Source organism: Piliocolobus tephrosceles, chromosome 9 (assembly GCF_002776525.5).
Source record: "Piliocolobus tephrosceles isolate RC106 chromosome 9, ASM277652v3, whole genome shotgun sequence".
Classification (NCBI taxonomy): domain Eukaryota; kingdom Metazoa; phylum Chordata; class Mammalia; order Primates; family Cercopithecidae; genus Piliocolobus; species Piliocolobus tephrosceles.
In genome coordinates, this window is record NC_045442.1 from 6,221,158 (window position 1) to 6,242,122 (window position 20,965).

The 20,965-nt window shown below is 42.0% G+C and overlaps 1 protein-coding gene across 1 annotated transcript; it reads right to left on the bottom strand.

Moving 5' to 3' along the window:
* Positions 1 to 14,940: 14,940 nt before the first annotated feature.
* On the bottom strand, positions 14,941 to 19,165 carry NPS (neuropeptide S). The gene is made up of 3 exons (XM_023224325.2): positions 19,104 to 19,165; positions 18,911 to 18,992; positions 14,941 to 16,012 (listed from the first exon to the last, which is right to left on the bottom strand). The coding sequence occupies exons 1-3, from the start codon at positions 19,109 to 19,111 to the stop codon at positions 15,833 to 15,835; spliced, it is 270 nt and encodes an 89-aa protein (XP_023080093.1). The 5' UTR covers positions 19,112 to 19,165; the 3' UTR covers positions 14,941 to 15,832.
* Positions 19,166 to 20,965: the final 1,800 nt, after the last annotated feature.

The window sequence follows — 20,965 nt, forward strand, 5'->3', positions numbered from 1 at the left end:
AACTGTCTTCCTTCATCAAGAAACTGGTTACCATGCGACAAGCCAAATGTATCTCTTGATGCTCCCTAATGAAAAACCTTTATGCCTATATCTAAGGAACCAGAATTATGATGTCTTAATGTTTCTCCTGCATCAAATCCCCAAACCTTCTGTATTATAACCAGAACAATACCAACACACAGCTTGAGAGGGCTGTGGCTACAATTTCACAAAGGTTGGAATTATGGATTTTGTGCTCACAAAGAAGTGTTATGAGTGTCAACAAGACTTGGGGTTAATAATAGTGCAATATGCTTAGTTTTTTATGTGTAAATATTTTCTGCAAACTTGAGCACCATTCTATAATTAAACGTGGAAACAGAAACTTGTGCACATAACTTAAGCAAAGAAAATTTAGCTGAAAGTAAACAGACATCCCACACAACCACTCTACTATAAGAATTCTAAAACCTTATGATTTAAAAAAATATGTAGTTTAAATCTTACAATTGCTTTCCTTCTTTCCAGCAACTGAATGTCTTACTACAGACGAGAGGAGGGAAGTGGGAATGGAATAGATTTTTCTAATCTATTAAATTTTTTTTTAGCGTACCTTGTTCCAACAACTATCTCAGACCATTTCGCCAAATAGAAAGACTTTCTTTTCTTTCATTAAGCCAAATTATATTTTGAAAGTGTAAAAGCTTTTAGCAGTATTTTCTTCGTGAAAATACACAGATGGAGGGGTCTCCTAATGGCAAGTGATTTTCCAAGCCAGGACTATTTAAAATATACAATCATCACAAGGGTGCATTAATCAACAAGACTTCGACAAATAAAGCCATCAGATTTGCACCTGGGAGTGGCTGCTTCAAGTAAAATATACTCCTTGACTGTCTGGAGTCCTAATGAAAAGTCCTGGATTTTCTCTTTGGCTATGCAGTATTAGAGCCCAGTGCGAAGCAGAATGAGAGAAAAATACAGAGGTGACTACAGTCAACAAGTAAGGCAAATTTCCATCATTTAGGATTATAACTATAAAATGGTAAATATCCACACAAGCGTCTAATTTGTTAGTGGAGTGTATATAGAGCTACTGAGTCATTCAACCGCAATTACATAAGACACTATGTTACCATTTGAGAATTATATTTCTTGTCATATTTTATGCTGACTCCTGTGTGTGATGCTGGGCATGTGAAACACAGAGCACAAGCCAGGCACAGTGGCTCATGCCTATAATCCTAGTACTTTGGGAGGCTGAGGTGGGCGGATCACTTGAGGCCAGGAGTTCAAGACCAGCCTGGTCAACATGGCAAAACCCTGTCTCCACTAAAAATACACATACACACACACATTAGAAGGGTGCGGTGGTGCACACCTGTAATCCCAGCTACTTGGGAGGCTGAGGCATGAGAATTGCTTGAACCCAGGAAGCAGAAGTTACAGTGAGCCGAGATTGCACCACCACACTCCAGCCTGGCCAACAGAGCAAGACCCTGTCTCAAGAAAAAGAAAAAGAAAGTAAGAAACACAAAGCATACCTCTATATCATGAGCAGACAGGTAAGGTCATGGCCATGGAGTCAAGACACTAAACTGTTGGATCTCAGGAAAGTCGATAACTAGAGTCCCCAAAAGAAGACCTAACATGGTTTCCATTACTGTGATGCTGCTGCTGCTGCTGCTGATGATGATGATGGTGATTCAGGGGATGGGGGGAGTGCTATGCCAAGAGTAATGCTAAAAGTAGCAATTTTTTGAGTACTTACAGAGGATCAGGCTCTGTACTGAGTACTGTATGTGTATTACCTCATTTAATCTTTACAAAACCCTGTAAAACCGTTATTGTTATTCAGGACATTTTACAGAGTAAGGACATAATTCCTAGATAAGTAAGTAACTTACCTAAGGCAACCAGCTAGTGAATGGTGAGCTGGGAGTACCCCTAGGTCTATAATGCCAGTGCCCATGACCCTGATGGGGGTTGGATAGCATACAATGCATTCCAGTCCCACCTGATTTTGCTCATTATTCTGAGGCCAGGAGCCCAGGAAGATCTGCCTGCCCACACTTGATTTGCAATGTAGCTGTGTCTGTTTCTTAAGTAAAGTGCAGTTGTACTTTAACTGGGATCTTGCAAATATCTGTTCTTCCAACCTGATACAATTTGCTGCTTCTGAAATGGTAAACTTAAGGAGAGCTTGGAAATTGGATAATTATTTAAACCTTCCAAAAGTTCTTATAAAAAAATTGAACATAGCATTTAAAATTAATTTTTTGAAGAGTTACTAGTGAAAGCATAATATCAATGGTAACACTGGTCCTTTGCAAAATTCTTTCATAATTTGGAACTTATGTGGACAGGGATTGTGGACAAGCGAGTTCATATTCTCAGTGGAAAGTTTATGCATAATCTTTTTGAAATATAACATAATATCATCTGTAAGTCAGAAAACAGAGAAGTTCTTATCCTTAGAACCCACAGAGCATGGATTAATAATTAAGAGTATGTCCCTGTTTTATTTCTGTGGAGCTCAGTTTCATCGGCTGTAAAATCTGAAATTACAGCATCTTTTTCCGCTATACCACAGAATTATAAGGATCAGTTCAGATATGGATGTGAAAGCTTTTTGAGATATAAAAAGAAAAAAGCCTTATCCAAATGGAAGTGATTTTTTATGGTTATAGCCACAAAATGAAACAGAAGAATTTTTAAAGCCTCATTCAACTCCCCCTGTCCTCTGTTATATCATCTATTTTCGTGCTTATTGGCAGGAGTTTATAACCAAAGATGCTGCTGCCTTTATTCTCCCTTCCTGATCCCAATTTATGAGAGAGTTAGTCAGTACACATTTTGGATGGAGGGTAATTCAGAACCTTCTCATACCCACATGCCCCAGAAACAAAGGAAATAAGGTCTCCCACCTAAGAAGGGGCAACTTTATATTAATTGTGCTTGTTGAAAGTTTTATATAATACTTCCAGTAAAATAACACCCTAAGGCAGGTGCATTGGACAACTGAAATGCTATGGCCAAATTATTAGAGAACATCAAAGTTGTTTAGTAGAAAGCAAGACATTGGAGAAAGCACTGACGTCTGACTTCAATGGAAAGAAAAAACAGTAAGGCTCCTGCTCAAGCATCCAAGCAGCCAAGGTGAACAGCGTACTGTAGAAGCATTTGTTTGCTAGCTGCAGAAAACTCTGCTCAAAGCTGTTTAAATAAGAAGAGAATTTATTGGATTACATCAAGTGAAGGGCTAGGGTGGATATGGCTTCTGGCATGATGGACTCCAGAGCCCCAGCCCTTGTCTCCAGGGACTGGTGCCTCCCCGTTTTCCTGTATCACTTAATACTATTGAAAGTTTTCCCTTGCTGTGGAAAAATGGCTACCAACAGCCCCAAGACCATGGAAGAAAGGAGTTTTCCTTCTAGGCGGGTTTAGCAAAAATCTGGACTCCACGTGATTATCCCTGCACCCACCCCTGTAGAAAGGATCTTAGTAGGTGTCTGACTAGTTGCACCTTGGTCACACGGCCACACCTGGAATTGAGGCCAAGCCCAGAGGAACCACAGGGCCAACAGTATGGGAATGTGGGTCCTCGACATGCAATCTTTTGTTACCAGAAGGGGGAAAGGATACTAGGTGGTGACAAACAGCTAGTGTCCACTGTGCAAACCTGGAGAAAGCATACGGACATCACGACCAGCTCTCTTCATGACACCTCCTTAATTTCTACAAATGAAGTCCAAATCCTGGACTTTGTGATTAAATATCAGGCATGTTTCTGTCCTTAATGGAGAACCCATCTCATCAGCTGTGTGCCCACCCATATCCCCAGCATCCTCCGATGTCTTCTCTTGAAAACCAGAGGGGCCGGGCGCGGTGGCTCAAGCCTGTAATCCCAGCACTTTGGGAGGCCGAGACGGGCGGATCACGAGGTCAGGGGATCGAGACCATCCTGGCTAACACGGTGAAACCCCGTCTCTACTAAAAATGCAAAAACTAGCCGGGCGAGGTGGCGGGCGCCTGTAGTCCCAGTGAGCTGAGATCCAGTCACTGCACTCCAGCCCGGGCGACATCCCGCTACAAAAAAAAAAAAAAAAAAAAAAAAAAAGAAAACCAGAGGAAACTTCCAATTAAAAGAATTTTTAAAACTTTTTTAGAAATCCACAGAGATGCACTCTCTCCTTTGGGACAGTATTTTATATTACTAAAAGAGATGCTTCACTCACTATCCTGGCCTGCGGTGCTTGCCTTTGAATTTGTGTTCACTCAATATCTGCAGCAATGCAGAGGACACAGAGTGACTGCTTGGCCTACACCTGGTGGTCAGGAGGGCTTCCTCCAGTTATCCTCCCATAACCAAGAAAGAGTCCACACCAAAGCTTTGTTCCTCTCCTGAATGCTGAGAAGCAAAATTCTAGCATTTTTTTTTTCTGTGTCCGGTAATCAGCAGTGCACTGCACCCTGCTACCCAATCGAGATGAATGCTGGGGGCAGGGAAGAAAGTCTGGCATTTTTATCTGGTTTTTAAACCTCCCTTTTGGCAGATGAGGAGCTGAGATTGCAGCCCCATTGTTTTAATCCTGGACAACGAGCAGCCCATATTGAAAGTACAGTTTGTGTCTCCAAAACAATACAGCATGGAGTAGGGAGAAAATAGAGCCAAGAAGCTCAAAGCTAGAGGAAAATTAATTTAAGCTCAGTGTTTCACAGATGAGGAAATTGAGCATAAGTAGTGCAATGACTTGGTCAGAGTTCTGCAGCTAATCAGATGAATAAACAAGGCTAAAATGTCTATTTGGGAAGGCATAATAAGCGCTTATACATAGAAAGCCCTCAATATGTGAAAACAGAGTTTGAAATCAAGTACAGCTGGGTTTAAGTCTCCTCTATGTTTTAGCTGTACGGCCTTGGGCAATTTACTGGATTTCTCTATGTTTAATTGAGATAACACTACCTATGTCATACTATTGTAGTAAGGATTCAGAATGCTTACCAAAATGCTTGCCATTAGTAAGCACTCAAAAATGCATGATTATTCTGGAATTTCACTTTTAGAAAGGAAGAAAAGAAGGAAAGAAGGGAGAAAGGAAGACACAAAGTGGTCACTTTTGAAAATCAAACAAATTCGAGAATTTCTTCACATACTTAGAAAGTAAAACGCACAAAAGATAAAAACCTAAAGAAGATAATAGAATGAGATGAAAACAGACCTGGCAGGCCTAAGTGAAGATAACGAAGAGAAAAACAGTGCCATTGCAGAAATCCCAAATGTTTTAGAAGCTGCAGTTACCAGAATCGACACTGCAGAAACCAATTCAATAACATTCAGGACAGGACTGAACAGTCACAGGTAACATAGAGGCAGAAGACAAAGAAACAAAAAAATGACAGAGAAAATTACTGTTCGGGTGCTGGACATTTAAGCCTCCCAGATTGTCTGGGCTGCACACCTCTGGACCCCATGGGGAGCCTCAGCAGGAAGGCTGCCCTGCCCCCCAGTGAAGACAGCCTGCATCAGGGACTGCAGCCACACACACAGTACAACCAACACACACCTGGCCCCAGGTCAGGACCTCAGGCATTTCTCTTAATACCACAGGCTTAGGCTTACATCTGCATCTAACCCCCTTCTTCTCCCATGACCTTCAGGCTCAGATGAAGCATCATGCGCTGGGACGAGGACTATGACTGCCCAGCAGCTGCCGGAGGGCTCAGGTAGCAGAACCCAGTATGAAGGCGCAGGTGGTGAACCCTGTGGTAAACTTAGATGGAAAGGAGCAAGCAGACAAATGTTACCAAAGACTTGGTGACAAATGATTTGGACCTCCACCCGCTGCCTGATGAACTGTTCCAGGACACAGTGGTTCCTGAAGCCGCGGAACATGAGCTGTCTTCTATGGATGTGAGACCAAATCAGGAATGCACCTTGCTTTTGCTTTGCCTTTTCCTTTGCTTCATTCACTGACGTTGTTCTTTCATCCTTGCTGTCCTGGGATTGGATTCCAAACAAAGGGTTCCATGAGGTTTTGCTCATAATCTGTTTTGGGGGTAATTCAGACTTAGATAATGATCAAAATGTGATGACAATAGAGATGATATTGGGTTCCATGAATTAGAGAATATGATAGAATAGAGAACGCGCCAATGGAGTTAATAATAAAAATGCAAGAGAAAAGGACTTTCAAGAAATGTACCATGACCTAGAATATTATTAGGGAACAATAAATACTGGAATTTATCCTGGTAAGATTACCAAACTTCAAAATAACTAAAAGAAACTTATAAATATTCAATCAGAAGAAACAGGTGGCTTATAAGCAAAAATAAAAAATAAAAGATTGGGTAGAATATCTCCTCAACAGCATAGGACTGCAGGATAAAATGGAGCAATAAAAAGTCTATAATATTTTCACAGAAAAAAATGCAAGTCTGAAAACTGCATACCCAAGAAACTTATTTACATGAGAAGTCTGCAGAAGGACACTTGAAATATGCAAAAGGTATTAATATATGAAATGCGTTTGATATAATCTCACCCAATAAGTGATACTGTCCTGGAACAGAGATTTAAATAAAACCCTAAAACCTTTTATTATCTTCAAATAGGAACATATTTTCTTTCCCATGACCCAATAACCAGAAACTGTAAAGGAGAAAAAAGAAAGATATTTGCAAGACAAACACAAACAATGCAAGATATAATTACCAATGTGACAAAAATGCTAATATCCAATTACATCAGGAAGTTTTAACATCAGTAAGAAAAGGTACCCAGCTGAAAAATGGACCAAATAAACCCAAGAAATGTGAGACCCTGTAAAATGATTTGACCACACATCCAGCATGGGTTACCAAATCTCAGAGAAGTCTGGGAGAGAACGCAATGCACCAGCCCTGAGCTGCAGATCTTGCTTCTTAAAGAAAGGAATCTTAACCCATAATTCTTTTATATACCTGGAGAGTTTCCATCATGGTTGCAGGAAGCAGGATTCTAGCTAGTGTCATCCTTTGGCAGTGACCGTAATTCACTTTGATGAGTACTAACCTGCTTGCCCAAGGATGCATGGAGTCCCATTGTGGACAGGGGAACAAGAGTTACAAACCCCCCGCAGGCTGCCTTTTCCAGTAAAACTTTTAGTGCATTTACTGTGGTAGATGGCAAGACACCACAGATCCATTCTTTACAGAAAAGTTACCTTACAACGTTGTATCAGTGTTTTCCAAGTGCACGGGCAGCTTCTTTATAATTTCATAATTTTCTGTTTGAACTGGGTCCAGTCATTTTCTAATTGCTCCTTTGTTCTTTCCCATGGGAATACATTTCACCATGGGAAATATATCTTGAAAATTTCTAAGACATCTTGGTTTCGCCTCACTGTGTCCTTTCTGGCATTTCTGTTTACTTACTCTGCACCCTGTCTCTCCTGTAATCAAATGCAGCCAGCTTTTCTTAACCAACCTGTGCCATTCAAAAATGTTGCGACACTCAAGTAAGATAAAGGCTTCAGACACTGGTCTGGGGACACATTCATATACTGGAGTCAGACTGCTTGGGTTCCCAACTTGGCTTTACTGCTTACAAGCTACATGACCTTGGGCAGAGAACTTAACCTCTCTGTATCTAATGGCTTATCTGTGAAATGGGGCTAATAAGAGTATCTACCTAACAAGTATTTTGTTGTATTTTTAGAGTTGTTATGGAAATTGAATGAAACCATGTGTAAACTCTTCAGCCAGTGACTGGCACATAGTAGGACTCCAATAACACAATTATTTATATGAGTTTAGGCCCTAAAAGAATCTAAGTCTGAGCCTCAAGGTTGTTCTATAGCACACAGGGACACAGACAAGCCCTATGAAGGAGAAGCTTGCTTATATGTGTGATACGGTTTGGCCATGTCCCCACCCATATCTCATCTTGAATTGTAGCTCCCATAATTCCCATCTGTTGTGGGAGGGATCTGGTGGGAGATAATTTATTCATGGGAGCGGTTTTTCCCATCCTGTTCTCATGGTAGTGAGTTAGTTCTCACGAGATCTGATGGTTTTCTAAGGGTCTTCCCCCTTCATTGTGCATTCATTCTCCTTCCTGCTGCCCTGTGAAGAAGGACATGTTTGCTTCCCCTTCTGCCATAATTGTAAGTTTCTTAAGGCCTTCAGCCATGCTAATCTGTGAGTCAATTAACCCTCTTACCTTTATGAATTACCCAGACTCAGGTATGTCTTTATTAGCAGTGTGATAACGGACTAATATAATGCATATACTTGTCATTTAACACCTAGCAGGTTCTTTTTTGCAGGTGTTGCTCATGTACTAGTCAAATTTGGTATGGATCGCACTTCTTAGGGCTCTGTTCCAGCATGGGATTGTCTTCTCCCATAGCTGAGGTGGCCACTCTTAATGTCAGTGCTGGACAGACTCCACAGTGCCCCCCATGGTCCATATGTCCCCGTGTCCATTCCCTTGTTTAAGTTCCTCCCCTTGAGTGTGGGCAGGACTAGTGACTTGATTTTAGCCGTTAGAATACAGCAAAGGTGATGAGATGTCACATTCATGATGATGTTACCTAAGATTGCAGCACCTCTCTTGCTAGAAGATTCTCCCTCATGATGGTATTGGTGAAGCTGGCAGTCACAGTGGGTACCTATATGGCAAAGAACTGACGGCAGCCTCTAGGAACTGAGGTGGCCTCCTGCCAATAGCCAGCAAAAAAACTGAGGCACTCAGGCTTTCAGCCACAGAGAAATGAGTTCTGCCAACAATCACATGAGCTTGGAAGCAAATTTTCCCCCCAACTAGCCTTGAGATTACACTGTGGGTAGTTGGACATCACAGATCACAGAGAACCAGCTTTGAAGCCAGGCAGACCTGCCACTTACCAGATATGTGACCTCAAGAAAATCACCGCATCTGTCTAAGCTTTAGTTTCCTTGTCTGCACACAAGACTAAGAACACCCCAGTGCCCCTCACATAGCTGTGGAGGGGCAAGTGTGACACTATATGGAAAGCACTTGGCAGCAACTTCAGACCTGTCCAGTGGAAGTTAGGTGAACATTGAGGAGGAGCCAGTTGGTAACCACGTGTTGAGCCTCACTTATCTCCTTGGGTTAGATTCCTTGGCAAAGTTTCTCCATAAAGGGCATTAGGTGGATTTAAAACTTGATAGGCAGATGTCAGCCAGGTAAGTGCCAGCCAGAGGCTCAGACACACTCTAAACAATGCACAGTGCAAGATGGAGCTCATAGGTGCAAGGCCCAGCAGATGGAATGATCCTGCAGGACCCGGTCTTGGTCTTTATTATTCTGGAGAAGGATGTTTGGGCTGCAAGGGCTGCATCTGTGGCTCCACCATGGTTTGCACTCCAGGAGAGGCATCTTGCCTTTCATCTCCCTTTGTGTAAGGCAAGCATGAGAATGACCTTGCAAGCTGGGGACAAACACTAAGCTGGTGGGGTCAGCTGCTCAAAAACCTGCACACCTGGCTTGGGGGAAGGTGTCACTGGGGGAAGCTGAAAGTGTGCACAGCCCACATGAAGAGGAGAAACGTGGGTGAGAGTCCATCCCAGACAGCCCTGAAAGAGCCATCACGGTCAACCAAAAGACCATCTTTACCCCATAAAGGAGAAGTCAAGCCAAAATCTTCCACCAACAGAGAAGCCTGCCTCCTTCCTCACCATGTGAGTGTGTCTGAACATTAACAACGAGGAGTTCAGGAGGCAAAGAGTGGAAGGGAGGCTCCCGGACGCTCACTATTATTTTCTGATGGGACAAAAGGAGAGATGAGAATATTGAGCGTAGGAACAGGCCTTTTATATCAAATTGCCATATTCTCAGCCTTACTGCATGTGGGAGATGAAATCTAATTGTTTTCAGATTTCCCTTCCCTAAAATGTTGATCTCTTACTGCAAGTACTCAAAGATGAACGGGATGAATGTTTGCAGTAGAAATTTTATAGCAGACCTCTTTGTTTGTGTTTTAAGGATTTAGCATTAGAAATAAATAGCCAACAGAAAAAAATGAGAGGAGCACCCTAAAAAGTCAGGTGCAAGAGTAGAAATCCTAATTATTTTATATTATTTTATTTCTTTGCTTGAGCCTTAACCCACAGACTTTCCACCCATACTCATGTGTATTAGTCAAGGTTCTCTAGAGGGACAAAACTAATGTATGTATGGAATTTATTAAGTATTAACTCACACGATAACAAGGTCCCACACAGGCGGTCTGCAAGCTAAGGAGCAAAGAGAGCCAGTCCAAGTCCCAAAACTAAAGAGTCTGATGTTCAAGGGCAGGAAGCATCCAGCACAGGGGAAAGATGTAGGCTGGGAGGCCAGGCCAGTCTCTCCTTCACATTTTTCTCCCTGCTTTATATTCTAGTTGTGCTGGCATCTGACCAGATGGTGCCCACCCAGGTTAAGGGCGGGCCTGCCTTTCCCAGCCCACTAAAATGTTAAACTCCTTTGGCAACACCCTCACAGGCACACCCAGAGTCAATACTTTGTATCCTTCAATCCAATCAAGTTGACACTCAGTATTAACCATCACAACATGCATCCCTCCAAAAAATAATGGGGGATATTTCTATGACAATCTCAGTAGATACTTATGAGAACAAAATGTTCCTCATTCACACATGAAAAATAATGCAGGGGCATGGCATTCTAGCCTCAAGACCAGTTTCAGACGATGGGCCAGGAATCTACTCTACTGCCCCAAATCCCCTCAGCACCTTGGAGAGCAGCCTCGTTCCAGTCCCAGGGTCCTGGCCCAATCCAGGGCTTCACATCGCAGCTTAATTACTTCTCAGGGCAGAATTGCAAAGCAGGCAAGGAAGGAGGGAATCCGTGTTGCCGGTTGTCATTCACACAACGAATTACTCCTACTTTTATTGAAACCTGCTAGGTGTATATTTTTCATTCTTAGGAATTTACGAAAACCAAAAATACATTTGATGATGTCATTTCTTTGCTTAAAAACCCTCCAGTGGTTTCCTCTGTCACTCAGAGGAAAAATAAAAGTCCTGCAAGGCCACACAGAAGCCCTCCTACCTGTAAGGTGCCATCTCTCTCCACCCTCACCCTGCTCACTGCAAGCCAGGAAACTGGGATTCTCGCAATTCTCAGAGATCCCTTAACTGACCGCTGAATCACATTATTTACCACAGGAGTAAATAATGCCTATCAGCCTATCTAATTAGCTTCTCTGCCAATAACATTAGGCAGATAAGAAATGCCAATTTCCCTGACAAACTTCTGTCAGATTTTGCACATTGTATTGGAAGCACTTTGCATGTTACTCTTGAAACCTCACGGTGCTGCAGAGCCCTTTGCCGCATTTGCAGATGCTCCGAGAGAACTCCAGTTTCAGGGCTGAGGGTAAGGAGAGTGGTGCTGCCACTGGCTGATGGCTTAGATGTTTAAAGCCACCTCATAGGAACAAAGGCAGAGGCCATAGTGGCACATCCCCATCTCCACCTCACAATACTCCAGCTCCCCCTTCCTTACTCTTTCTCCTTATCACCATCCAAAATACTATGTACACTCACACACATATATATACACGCATATATAGGATTATATATTAAATATATTCTTATTTTCCCTAACTCCATCACCCCCTTTCACGCCAATAATTGGGCTCTATTTTCTTCACTGCTGCATTCCTAGTACTGAGAACACAGAAGGTCCTCAATAAATATTTGTCAAACAAATAAATTAATTAATAAATGAACAATCTTCTAATGTAAGTAATACTGGCTTCATTTTATGGATGATGAAACTTGGGCTCAAAAGGATTCTAGAAGCTTGAGCAAGGTGGCACCACTCAGTGAACAAGGACCTCAGGATTCAAGTACAGTTCGTGTGGCCCGGGTGCCTTCGGTATCTTGTCTCCTAAGCTTCCCTTTGCACTCTCCTCCTCCACACCAGCATTCTCTCTCTCCAGGCATCGTGGCCCTCATGAGCTCTTTTCCTTCCCTTCCAATAAAATCTCTCCAGATAGAACATGAAGATCAATCTCATTCAGGTAGAGTTGGCCAAAATTGACTAAAAGATTATTCATCCCTTGGGATGCTTGCAGTCCAAGGGCTTCCAAAGCTTTGCCTGATGCATCCATATCTAAAAGTGAAATTCAGGCCCCCAGCAGCAACCCTAATGTTGGAGGGTAGAGGGTCACCAGGGCCCTCTCTCATCACTGTCCCCTGTCACCCCAAGCCACTCTCCTACCTGCCAATGTAGCCTTGAGAGCAGGCCTTGCTCTTAAACATTTTATTCCTAAAACTTTAGCAAGAGGTGCAATTTTTCTTCAGAAAGAAAATGCTCCTGCCTACCAGCTTTTCATCTGCTGTGATTTTTGGAGTGCAAATAGTTTTTCATAGGCCTTTTTCCCCCTGAGGTTAAAATGATATGTTAGATCTAGAAGTGGGAAGTGAATTTTTCCAATTATGTTTTTGGTGTTTTATTATTCCAGTCTATCCATATAAATGCAAATAATAGAAAATTAGGAAGATTCTCCTGAAATAACAATCTTTTCTGTACACCAGATGCCCCATTGACACCACAGTCACCACGAGCTTGTTAATGCAGTAACTAGCTTTCTACTGCACAGGAGTAAATAATGCCTATCAGCCTATCTAATTAGCTTCCCTGCCAATAACGTTAGGCAGATAAGAAATGCCAATTTCCCTGACAAACTTCTGTCAGATTTTGCACATTGTGTTGGAAGCACTTTGCATGTTACTCTTGAAACCTCACGGTGCTGCAGAGCCCTTTGCCGCATTTGCAGATGCTCCGAGAGAACTCCAGTTTCAGGGCTGAGGGTAAGGAGAGTGGTGCTGCCACTGGCTGACGGCTTAGATGTTTAAAGCCACCTCACAGGAACAAAGGCAGAGGCCATAGTGGCAGAAAACAAAGGGACACAAGGATTGCCTGAGGACTTCACTGCGTCTGTGTCCACATACATAGGGAGAAGTGGGAAATGGGATGATTTTTTGGGGTTAAAAAAGAATTAGGCCGGGCGCCGTGGCTCACGCCTGTAATCCCAGCACTCTGGGAGGCCGAGATGGGCGGATCACGAGGTCAGGAGATCGAGACCATCCTGGCTAACACGGTGAAACCCCAACTCTACTAAAAAATACAAAAACTAGCCGGGTGAGGTGCGGGCGCCTGTAGTCCCAGCTACTCGGGAGGCTGAGGCAGGAGAATGGCGGGAACCCGGGAGGCGGAGCTTGCAGTGAGCTGAGATCCTGCCACTGCACTCCAGCCCGGGCGACAGAGTGAGACTCCATCTCAATCAATCAATCAATCAATAAGAATTAAAGGTACATCCACTTCGAAGGGTTTTGCTCGTTTCTGATTTCAAATATTTCTTTAAAATCTCAATGACTTCAGCCACTTGTGTGGCCAGCAGGCAGGAAGGCAACAGGATGTCATCAACGGATCAGGGAAATGCCTCCAGATCCTACATCAGCACCTGCAGTACTGCTGGGCTGATCTCTCACTTCAACACTTGCACAGAAGTCTCCCACCTGCCCCACTCCCCACACCCTGGGAACAGAGACAGGGGCCACGGTGCCGCTGAAGGGATGGCGGTGGGCTGGTATGACCTCTCATGAGGCTGCTGGTGGGGGAAGATACCAGGGCCACTGCTAATGTGACCGTGACTGAGAAAGGACCAGGCCCATGAGCAGATGAGGGAGCAGCAGAGGAGCAGGTGGAGGACGCCCATCCTGAGCTAGCTCTTCCCCTCCCAGTGCCACCCACACCCTGTATCCCCACCTGTTTGTCGTTGCTGATGCCCACAGACCACGTTTGCATCAAGACTCAAGGCCATGCCTTTGCATCTAGAAAATCGGCCTATAGCTGCGCCTTCTGGTGTGTGTTCCTGTGCATGTGTGTGTCTTTAGGGGAACACTGATGGGGAGAAGGAGGTGATCTTAGAAAGAAAATATGGATTTGTTTAAGCAGACTGTTTAAAAATTATTGAAGGGTATATCTGGCTTTCCTATACATCAAACATCCGCTGAAAGAAGGACCAGACTGGAAGGCCACGTGTGTGGCCTTGGATCCAGGGAACAGTGAGGGTGCAGTGGGTGATGCAGCAGAATGAGCAATGTCCTCCTCTTCCTGCTCTCTCATACCCCTTCTTCGGGGTCTGCCCTGCCACAGACCATGCAGCAGTCACAGACACATGACCCTGCCTGCATCTCTGGCTTCTGCAGAGAGAACCAGGAGTGGATCCCTAACCCCAAAGGGAAATCAAAGATGCTGGCCTGGGGGAGGTTCTGGGCCTGATGTTGTGAGGCCCTATAGAGCAACACAAAGCCCCAGGCAGATGGAAGTTATGGGACAGCAGAAACAAAGGTCTTGCAGACCATCCGGTTTGCAGGGAAGAAAACGCAGCTAGAAGGGTGCAAGGGACCCCGGAGGGCAGGGCTGCTGCCTGATGGCTTCTACATCTACCAAGCTCCTCTGTGCTTCCCAAAATGTGTTTCCCTGAAGTTCCCTGATCCTTAAAATAAATGCTCTTTCCCATAACTTGCATTTGCATGATCTGTGTTACTTCATCCCCCAATACTTAGGATGAATCTGTATAATAAGAGTAAAATAAGCACACCCCACAAACGTGAAACCACTTGTTTTCATAGAAGTCAACAACAAACCACAGAAGACCTTTAGGGGTCTCTGTTTCTTTCAGTGGGCACTTGGCACATCACCAACAATATGGCAAGTGTAAAGACTGCTTTGTGTAGAAACCGATTTGGTTGTGTGGACCTAGCTGGTTACCGTGAGACCAGCTCACTATGAGTACTGTTTTTCTGAAGACTGTGTTTCTATCCGAAGCTGATGACTAAGGACAGGTCATCCTGAGGCTTCCGCTGCCCCCAGTCTAGGAGCTGTGTGTGGCTTACAGTGAACACCCTTAGTGTGCTGCAGAATCCAATATGAGTGAACAGATATATATTAACGTTATGCATTTGAAATAACACGTCAACCAATGTCGCGTTACCCTTTTTAAAAAGCAGTGTCAGGAGTTTCAGTGCAAAAAGTGGCGGGTCTTTCCTGGAAGGACAGGGGAAAGGAGAAGGCGCTAATCAGCACCGTTTGGGGAACAGATTTCCAAACGGCTGCCCCGACAACACAGGGCATTGTCAGTCTCTGTTGTTGTTGTTGTTACTGGCAGCATTTCTGTGTTTAAAGATTTTAAAAGGCAACAAATTTCCAAGACAAGACAACAAAACAATACCCTATAGCTAAATATATTTGGAATAGGAAAAGGGAGACAAGAATTACATCTAGAGGGCTCTGGCGATGTTTGTTCTTGGTTTCAATTAATTAATTGATTGATACAGCTGTACCATTCACCTTAATGTTGGTTAACTTCACAAGCCCCTTAGAAACAGAAATAGCACATCCTCCCCCAGAATTGGGTCTGTTAAGTCATTTGAGAAAATGGTATTAAAAAGAAAAACAAATATCACAGTATTCATGTTATGATATTATAGGCAGGAAAAAAAATTCATACAATTGTGATGACTGTTAACATGCTCATGCATTCTGGCCAAGTTAAAACCAAAGCAAAAGTGTCCATCTCATTCGGGAAAAACTTACTAATGGACCACATAAATTGTTTTTTCTCTCACAAGTGGAAGTTCGAGACAGGTTTGAGACAGGTTTACTTTTTTTTTTTTTACACAATTTACTCTGTACCTGTTAGGAGAGGAAAAATATTTGAGAATCAAGAGCATGCCAACACTCAATGATAAGGAGACGATGGACTTTGAGCATGTCAGTCATACTCTACAATTTGAGATTAATTCCCAGAATCCTTTGCGCACTTAGTCATGATTTTGCTCTTCGATAGGAAGTTTTTTTCATCCCTGTGCCAACTCCATTGCGAAAGGACCTTTTCACAAACATCTTCTCCGAAATTGGCTTTAGAAAATCTAGTTCTTTGCTCCTGTCCAATCTGGTTGGGCAGCTGTTCAGCAGAATGAGAAAGTAATCAGATTTTCCAGACACCTGGCAATTCAGATGGCGGAGGAGACAGAGAATACAGCCTTAGGGTTAAAAGTGTATTTCAACAGTAACAATTTTCAAAATCTTACGTCGATAAATACAATATATCAATCATCTTAAAGGCAGAAGTTTTGCTAAAACAATAATCTACTTTAACAAGATACAAAATACTATTTGGGGTGATCTACCTACTTGTCTAATTTTTACACTGCTTATATACTTGCTGCTATTCTGTATTTACATCAGGCACTACACATAAGTTATCTTGTTGCTGTTATTTTATAAAGAATATTTCAAGCAGCACTAATTAGCCCTGGGACTCATTTTTAAAATTGACTTAGAAAAACAATCCATGAGGATCAAACTGTAGGTGTCAATCAGAACCACCTTTCTCCTGGGGCCTGTCCTGGGCCATTTGCCAAGTTTCCCCATAAGGATGTCTTCCTACTTGAACAATGGCATCTTCAACTTCTGACTTCAGTTCAGGTCCTCATCAGTGGCTCGAGGCCTGGATAGTGTAGGAGAGTGTAGGGCACTTAGTGGTGGAAGAAATAGATCTGCAATCTTAGAGTTCAAACTGGCCTTCAGGAACCTGAAGTTCAACCCCATATTTTGCAGGAAAAAAAACTAAGTACAAGACCAAAGGTGCATGCCATGTGTCACAGGGCTGGAGATTCCAAGAGGTAGCTCTGCCGTAGGGTTTGCATACGAATCATCAACACTTGTCATGTTTTCCCTAGTGCATGGTTTCAGAAGAATTATAACACACTGATAAGAGGCTAATACAAATATCACCAATAATGCAAAACACAGATTTATCCATGATATGTGTGCTGCTTGCATTATGGGCATCATCTTGTCCTACTCCCGAACAAAGCTCTGTGAAGTAGATACTATTATTTTCGAAGCATCTGACTCCAAGTTTAGGTTTCTCAACTAGACTAGAACTACAAGAGGCAAAAGGAAATTGGGTGCTCTTATTATCAATAAAGAGATGTACTAAAATGTAAAACTCAGACTTTTTTTTCTATCTAGGTGCAGGAAAACAAGTGCGGTCTCAGGTTACTGTATTTGGAAGTTGAAACGGGGCCAGAGGGCATAAAGCGTTCCCTGTAATTCTTCACCCACGAGTGGGTGGTTTACTGAAGATTCAGTGCATCCCAGACAAATCACTCCCACTGGCCTCTGGGGAAAAAAGAAATTGGGGTTTTTTTTCCCCTTTTTCATCTCAGAGAGTTTGGTCAGAGAATTTCAGAAATATTGGTCATGAGAAAACCAATCAAACACTCTTAGTCGGACAACCACTATGTGTTTTTCCGTGTGCTAACGGAGGTAATCTAAACATCATAGATAGAATGCCTTCTATTTAAAATCCCCAGCAGGGAGGGGCCTCTGAGTCATTGCAGGAAGGGAAGCAAGCCAGTTCTTTCCAGAAATACTCATGATGCCACCTTTATACTGCAAAAGGAATATATCAGTTATGAGATTTCTGAAACATCCCTAAAAAGACACTGATGCACTTTGCTGGTCATTGAAGGCAGCCCTTGCCAGGGCAGACTCATTAACATAATAAGGTTGTATATTTGCCTGGTTAATGGACTCAGCGAAGTTCGCAACAAATACTATAAAAGACTATGTGTCTTGTGCCCTCATAATCATTCACCCTAAGCAATCGAATTAGCATGAATAACATCCACACTCTTACTACAGGACTAGGTAATAACAGGAACAAAACTGTCACATGCAAAAATAGAAATAAGGAAAATGTAACGAAAGGAGAAACATTTCATTTATGGACAAGGAAGTCTCATAAGTATTTTAGAACAAAGTACATTCTTAAATTCTTTTTAAAAAGCTACAGAGAAGAGTCTGTTATTCAACAGAAACGTCATGAGTAAACCTTTGGGGAAAGAACAAAAAGTAATTAGAAAGACACTTGAGAAAATATACCAATTTATGGATTGTGACTCATCAACTTGATCAATGTGGTGTCTTAAAGAATTGATGACTAAATTCGTGTTGAATGCTCATAGGAGTGAAACCAAAAAAAGGAAGCTATATTAAGTAAACAAGAAATAGAAAAACGACAGATGCAAAGATTAGTGAAAAGGCCAATAATATAAATAACTAGAGATCATTATGTTTGGACATACATTTATCATTTAGGATTTATGTGACATCCTTTTATCCTAAAAGTAGTTTCATAAATCACATTGATTTCAGTAATTCTATTGTGACAGATTACGTTTTAGTGAAAAAAAGTTAAAGTTCAAAATTCCATCAATGACAAAAGGTATTTTAAAATTGTAAACAAAATATTGACATAAAAACAACTGAAATATGATGTAGAAATAGTATTAAATATTCCAAAGAAAGATATTTATTTTATGAATGTCTTGAACAGTTCAATGAACATAGGAGCTCAATCAATATTCTCCAATAAATATATGAATTAATATTTTATGTGATATTTTATTTAGATCTAACGTTTGATCTATATTCTACATCTGAAAAAAATTCAACTGTTTTTGAAAAATGACCACTTTATTTTTAATATAGTTTCCATGGTTAAGTGTTCACTTTGATTATGAATGAAGGCATGTGGAATAAATAAATTGCCATTGGCAAAAAAAACCATTATTTTAGGTTGAAATGAATATTTCCCTTTGCAGGAGCAAACCCTAAATAATACAAAACAAATTTGAATACAGTCTAGTATTACTTGTCACACAAATATTTTCTTTTACTAACGTCATCAATCTGCTGACTTTTTCCCATTGAGAACTCTAATAATAAAGGAAATTACTTTTCTGTCACATGTTCCTTGCAAGTATTTGGAATTTACATACTTTACCATTCTAGCCATCTATTTAAGTATCTAAAATGGAGGCAAATCCTTACCTTAGAAGATGGAACTGGATAACACCAAAACACATGCATTGTGGACAGCAACAGAACTAGGATGAGATTGAGTTTTAATGAGCTGCAAAGTAGAAAAAATCACAATCAAAATTTAGTCTCATGTAGGCAAGAATAAGTAAAACAGCATATAAAAATTCAACATTTTTCTTTGCGGAAAAACGTAGCCTTTTACCCAATCATTTTGGACTTCCGAAAATCTGTGCAGATAGGTGATTTTATTGCCAATTTTCTCACACTTACTGTCAGACCCTCACTGGGTGGCCCTTTTATACCAGAAAAGTTCGGGAGTGAAAATGTCATCTCATCCCTCCTATATGACTAATTGTTCTGTCTATGGCCTTTTGTTCTTGTTAAGTAGGAAAAGGACATAACATATAAGCATTGTCATTGAGCTGCCAATGATGGACTTTATTTAAAGTTTGCCATTAAGAATGTCCTTCAAAACCATTGTCTTTGAGACTACATCATTGTGGCATGGGTGGCCAGAGGTCTCAAAAGGAAACAAAAGGTTTTCTTAGCTTAGAATTTAAACCTTTAAGAAGGATGACATTCTTTCTTTGAATGCCCCAGACATTATGTTTCAGAAACTAACACAAAATGCTTACAGGAATAAAGAACATCTACCCGGCTGGGCACAGTGGCTCACACCTGTAATCCTAGCACTTGGGAGGCCAAGGTGGGTGGATCACCTGAGGTCAGGAGTTCGAGACCAGCCTGGCCAACATGGTGAAACTCTATCTCCACCAAACATGCCAAAGTAGCCAGGTATGGTAGTGCACACCTGTAATCCCAGCTACTTGGGAGGCCGAAGCAGGAGGCAGGAGAATCGCTTGAACCCAGGAGGCAGAGGTGGCAGTGAGCCGAGATTGCACCACTGCCCTCCAACCTGGGTGACAGAGCCAGACTCTAACTCAAAAAAAAAAAAAAAAAAAAATTATCCAAACAACTAATGCAGATTATTTACATTTTCTGCTTTAGATTTCTTTCCTTTAGGACTTCAGCAGTTAAAGTAGGAAAACAAACGTCACACCTTTTCTGCTAGTCATCCAAATAAAGGAAGGACACTGTGTATGCCCTGTCCATGCCACGTGCACTCCCAAAGTCCCAGGCCCACAGTTCTGGGAGAGCCTGCTTGTCATGGCTTCCTTTTCCCTCCCCAGAGTATGGGATTTCTCCAGGAAGCCTTTGCTGTCCTTGCACTTCAATGGGCATCTGCATTAATAAATGGATTCAGGAGCACTAAGTGTGAACAGATGTTGCTGAGGCTTACAATGGAGAAAAACACCAAGGGAGGTGCTTTCTGCTTGGATAACTAGTGTTTCTGAGATGATGCCAACAGTTTTTGAATACAAAGCAACCAAGGATAATCCATGCGTCCTCGAGATCAGCACCTTTTGGAGGACAAAGCTGCCCTGTGTCTGGGACAGTTGCTGCCAATTTGTTGACACTGCATTTCTTTCTCTGGGGAACTGCCATTTGCATGATTGTTATGTAGCTGTCAATCATATAGTCACAGTTTGCCTTTCACAAGGAGAAGCAGATGACCCAGTCTCTCAAGAGAACCAACCTCACAGGATTAGAGCCAAGTTGAGGGGCTGAGGCAAGTGATCCAAACGTCTTTGATCAGTGTTCATATGGGACATTTTGTGGATATTAGAAGACAAAGGACCTAAGAGCACCAAGGAACTGAACATACACATTTACTTTTGGTTGTTTCAGCTAAAACACACACACACACACCAAAAAAGAATGCAGAAGGATTTTATTAAGCGATAAACAATTGATCAAGTAGATCTGAGAAAGGAGCTTACTGAAATACCCCCAACAGACTCAAGTTATTTTTGCGTGTAGTGAAGACAGTATCAAAATGGAGGGTTAAGTGGAAATTTGTTTAAGAATCAGCTCAATCAATAACACATCCCCTCCCAACTTCCCATTGCCAGACACTGTCTACTGTCTAGAATTGGCAGGAGATAACAGGTTTATTATTTTTATTTTTTCATTTTTTATTTTTTATTTTTGAGACAGGGTCTC